We start from the raw sequence: 4,983 nt of genomic DNA on the forward strand, positions 1-4,983 counted from the left end.
ACTATCGTGCTGCCAGCCAGATTGCTGCCTTGCTGCCTGCGCGCGGGAATGGTGACGGGTCGCTAACTGAAGACAAATGACTTCTAAAGAAACAGCGTTGAAGCCTCGCCATCATCGTCTCGCGACAGGGACAAAGTCTGTCAGTGGTCCTTTGGTATCTACCATGACTAAGGCGTATATTGCACACACCGAGCGCGTCTTGCGGATGTCCTATAGAATAGTTGATGCAAGAGTGTCATACGCACCAACACTTACTAATTTTGTCATCCCCATATGTTTCGTCATTCAGTTCGTGTTCAAGTCCTGGGGCACTATAATGTAAAGCTGTTCCAATATGTTTTATTCCAATCTCCTGACGTCGAATTTGTGTAACCTATGACGCAAGCATCGGGCGGTGACCCACAGGGTTATCTGAACAGACCAATCAAACGCTCTCCTCGATCATAGAAGGGCACTTTTGTTTGCTTGAAAAACGAATAACATTGCCTACATTGAGCGGCTTATCTAATTGGCTGACAAGAGGCGAGGAGCACACTCAAGTGGAGAGAGATTCGATGGGGCCGAGCCACTGCAGTGAAATTCGATAACCGGATGAAGAGGGTGGTGCCGGCATCTGCGATTGGTCCGCTTTCCTTCACTGAGATTGCGGTGGTTGGTCTAAAATCGCGCCAGCATGCAACGGAAGCTCAAGAATGACACTCCAACGGATCCTCAACAAAGAAGCGTTGGTAGAACGAGGTCGTGAACGTGCCGAAAGTGCTCGAAAACGTTACACGGCCACGCAGAAAGCTTTATTATACGCAAATAAGCCCATGCTCTCCGGTAGGTGCGAGTAGCCAGTGTCTGAGTGATTGGCAGCAGCCATCTTTTATTCCTTTCGGAACGGGGCAGCCTGAGCCTATTCAGAAGAAAACTTAGTTTTATTCGGCATATCAATGTATCTTTAACGCGTACCCGTCACTTTGATGCGGTGAGTTCTCGTGGTTTTGTGACGTCGCGTGACAGGCAGATGAAGTGGGTGCAGCCCGAAAACTCTTGACCAATAGCCGAGGGCCAAGGTTGAAAAGGTGTCGAATCAGAAACAACAATTTTTATTTTGTTCGGTCAAATCATGCATAATCAGTGTGTACCCGTCATATCAGATGGGGAGCTGTCGCGGCTTTCGTGAGGTCGCGTGACAGACAGGCGAAGTGGGAGTGGTCCAAAAAAGTTTTCGACCAATCACGGAGGGCTGATTGAAGAATTGGAATAGAAAAGTTTGGGATAGTTTTACGTTATATAGAGCCCCGAGTGCGATAAAAGTGTCTTTGCTCGTTTCTCTTGTGCCTCCTCTATGTGTCTAAGTCGAATTAACAAATGTAGATAAGCATCTTACAACGAGACCATGCTCTCTGTGCGCAGGATTCCCTGGTGTGACATCGATACATATTGCGCGGAACGGCGCAAGGCTTAACTTATAATAATTCGCGAGCTATCGCGTCACAGCACATTACGTATTAAGCCGCAATTTCTTTTTTCATTTCTTTTTTAAATATCTTGCAAAGTACTGTGGAATTCTTACGACGCACACCGGTGGACTCCAACGCAACTATAATATTAGGGGAGTGAGCCCACAAGAGAAAAATGCTGTTTTATCCATGGGTAGAAATCGAGTGTGTCTCAACATTTCATGGCTTTGTACGCACTGTTAATCTCGTGCGCAATATTAGCCTACTACTTTGTCTTGGCATACTCAAGTTAACCATGATTTCATGACAGCATAATGTCTTTTGCATTTGGTCAAAATGAAAGACAGAAGGAAAGAAGAAATCAAAGCCATACGGGAACAGTTCACACTGTAGTTTATTTCAAAGACACTTTTTTAAGAAACTCAACATTTTAGGACATTTAAGTTTATTTTCTCTTAAGGGCGATTTACTATCCGCGTAGTTGTGTCTCATGCATTTGGCGTATGCAGGACGCTTGCGAGTGAAGGAACCTTTTTTATGCCTAGCAGAATGCATTACGCCGCCAGGCACAATTCGTGTCAGATCAAAATTGGACAGCGTGTGAATAAAAATATACAGAAACTTGTATGCACGTTCAGAATCTGGGTGACCTTGTTTTCCCCTATATTTCATCGAAATAACCTGTTTGGTTTAAAATGACTTAATTTATAAAAGTGACTTAGTGTAAAAAGCAGAAGAGCTTCTAGGCATATAAATGCCTCGAGTGGCACATGAACATTCTCAGGACGGCACAAGTAAATTTCTGCAAACCTTGGGCAACAATACTGCTACCTTTACAACTTAACGTGTGCAGTTGCGATTATCTCTCGTCAAAGTATTGCGCGAGTGCTTTGATAAATTTGTGTACCAACACCTACCCGTCCCTTGGCAGGAACATAGGCACCTTAAAACTAGAGTTTGTTTTTGTTTATTTGTTCGTTCTCATTTTTTTTTGGGGGGGGGGGATGGAGTGGTCAAATTAATAGAAGGTGCACTTCGCTCCGAACCAGGTATTGAAGTTTAGATTGACAGTCGTAGAAATTCATTTAAAGAAAGAAAAGTAGACGTACAGACACGGCCACAAGTAGAAGGAAACACGTTTGCGTTGACCGTTTCTCTCTACTCTTGTCCGTGTCTGCACGCCTACCGTTTTCAAGCACGAGCAAAGTATCTTCTTGCCGCAAGTCCATGAAGCCACTGCTCTATTTTCATGTCGGAAAATCCAAAAATCTTTTCTGGTTGTTTCACCGAGCAAAATATGCAGCTCCCACATCTCTGTTTTGAGCGCAACTCAAGGTCAGACGCCATAAGAATAACAAAGCATGGTGGGACAATTGCGTTACTGCAACTCGGTAACTAAGCAAAGGTTCGAGGCTTTTGCGTGCGGATGCCGAAGCGAAAATAAAGAAAGGAGTAAAAAAGAAAAAAGAAAAGTGAATTCCATCGTCATTCGGACATCGCAAGTAAAAAACGAATCAGTCTATTGTCAGTCCGGGTCCACTGGATACAATCCGTTGGGAGACAGCGAACAAAATTTGCTTGCGCGCTCAAAGCTGTCCCATGCAGCGTCTCCGACACATGCTTCGTCCGGGCCAGCCGAAACGGGGCTGGCGTTCAGACGAACTGCTTGATCCAGGGAAGGAAGGCGAAGACCCTGGTGAATCCGCCGTACTGGTTGGCCACCGCACACCCGGATGGGCTGCCCCAGCTGACGACGCCCTCGAGGATCCAGCGTCGCTCGGTGGTGACGGAGTCGTCGATGAACACCATGGGGCCACCCGAGTCACCGCTACACGCGTCCGACGTGGCGTTGGCGTGGCCCGCGCAGAACATGGCCTCGGACACTGTGAGCGGCACGCCCGCACGCTCGTACGCTTCCTGGCACTTCTCGTTCGCCACCACGGGCAGCACGGCCTCGCTCAGCACGTCTGCGTAGTCGCCGCTCTCTGTAAGGCCCCAGCCGGTCGCCTGGAGAGACGTCGTGCGCACGCTGTCAAGTCACTGCTTTAAAGGGACACTAAAGCGAAACAATGAATCAGTTTAGACTAATTAAGCATTGTTTGAGAACCCTGCAGGCAGTCATTTAAAAAAATACATAATTTGATTATTAGATGAGAAAATGAAGGTCCAGGCATCAGTATTTGAATTTCGCGCCGAAACCCCAGGGCCGGTACGTCAGCGTGACGTCAGGGATTCCAAAGTATGTTTTCGCATTTGGGCCGCGTTGGCTGAGTAAAGGTTCCCGAAACCTGCCTTGTCTACTATTTGGTTCTTTTAGAACGCAATGTAGTCAATCTGTACCGCTTTATATAATTAGTAGGCCCTAGAAGATGCCATCAAAATCCAAGACGTCACAGCCCCCAGTTGCGGGAACTTGAGTAGGCGTCGCCACCCGTATTTCGTTCTAGCGCTTTTTTTGTCTTACAAAACGTCTTATCGCTGTAAGAGTGGTGTTTTAGGTGTTGTAAAACGGTAATTTACTGATGCAGAAGAAACCATTCTTCGCTTTAGTGTCCCTTTAATCTATAAACTCCGCTGGCCTCTCTCATTTACTATTACTATGAATGAAATGGGCTTAGACAAAGTTGTCTGAGCGACCGCAATCTGGTGCCGACTCCCCTTTGCCGCTCAAAAATATGACAATAAATTAGAAGTTATCAAACAAGTTCGGTAGTACAGAAAAATGAGATTTACGCCCTCAGTATAAGAACACAAGATGTACCGCAGAGCATGGTTCAAATTTTTTAGGGCCGCAGAAATGCATGATAATTAAACTCTTATCTGTCGCTTGCGGCACATTGCTGCGGTACTGTGACCACTGGCTGTGTTCTGCGACGTGCCATCGGCTTGAAATTGCCGGTCCGGGTTGCGTCCAGTTAGCATGATCTTTGGGACAGCTAATTGCAACGATACAGCTTTGATCACTCCCTCTTTTTAGCTTTACGTGGCTTCAATTTTGCCATGTTTTCTCGTGCTGAATGGTTCGCTTGTAGTCTTTGTGGAAGCTTCGCCAGAGGGAGCATGTTCCTCTCTCTACTTAATGTAGCGCTCAAAGACGTAAACGAAATTCGAAAAAAAAAAAAACGTACTTGACCCGACTGGTACATTATTCCGAACGGTGGAAGACAACTTGAAAATGGCACAAACAAGAGCAAACGCACACTGACTTACAGCCTCAAAGGGTGCAAATGAGTGCGCCTTGAGGGAATGTATTTTTCCTGAAGTTTCATGTCAGCGCTCTGTGCACATGTGTCTAATCATGTTCTTCTCGTCTGCCAAGCTTCGTTCCGAGCTAGACATAGTACGAGCATTGCCACGCGTGCGCTTACCACTCCCAGTTTTCCTTCCTGTAGGTGGACCCTGGCCGATCGGTCCGTGGGCAGACAGACGGGCCTCACGCGAGGCGTCAGCTCCACGGCCTGCTCCAGTTGCAGCAGCGCGATGTCATTGTCGTACGAGGTGGGATCGTAATCAAAGTTCACGTGGATCTCTGCAA

At 46.8% G+C, this 4,983-nt stretch overlaps 1 protein-coding gene across 1 annotated transcript in view; it reads right to left on the reverse strand.

Annotated features, from left to right (window-relative positions):
* Nucleotides 1-1,824: 1,824 nt before the first annotated feature.
* Nucleotides 1,825-4,983, reverse strand: part of LOC135902997 (clotting factor C-like) — a 57,850-nt gene continuing 54,691 nt past the window's right edge. The window contains exons 16-17 of the mRNA XM_065433325.2: nucleotides 4,817-4,983; nucleotides 1,825-3,455 (exon numbers count right to left, since the gene is read on the reverse strand). The exon at nucleotides 4,817-4,983 is cut by the window's right edge and continues 1 nt beyond it. Coding sequence (XP_065289397.1) covers nucleotides 3,102-3,455; nucleotides 4,817-4,983 — 521 coding nt within the window. The 3' untranslated portion in view covers nucleotides 1,825-3,101. The remainder of the gene's footprint in view (nucleotides 3,456-4,816) is intronic.

Source organism: Dermacentor albipictus, chromosome 1 (genome assembly GCF_038994185.2).
Source record: "Dermacentor albipictus isolate Rhodes 1998 colony chromosome 1, USDA_Dalb.pri_finalv2, whole genome shotgun sequence".
Classification (NCBI taxonomy): Eukaryota; Metazoa; Arthropoda; class Arachnida; order Ixodida; family Ixodidae; genus Dermacentor; species Dermacentor albipictus.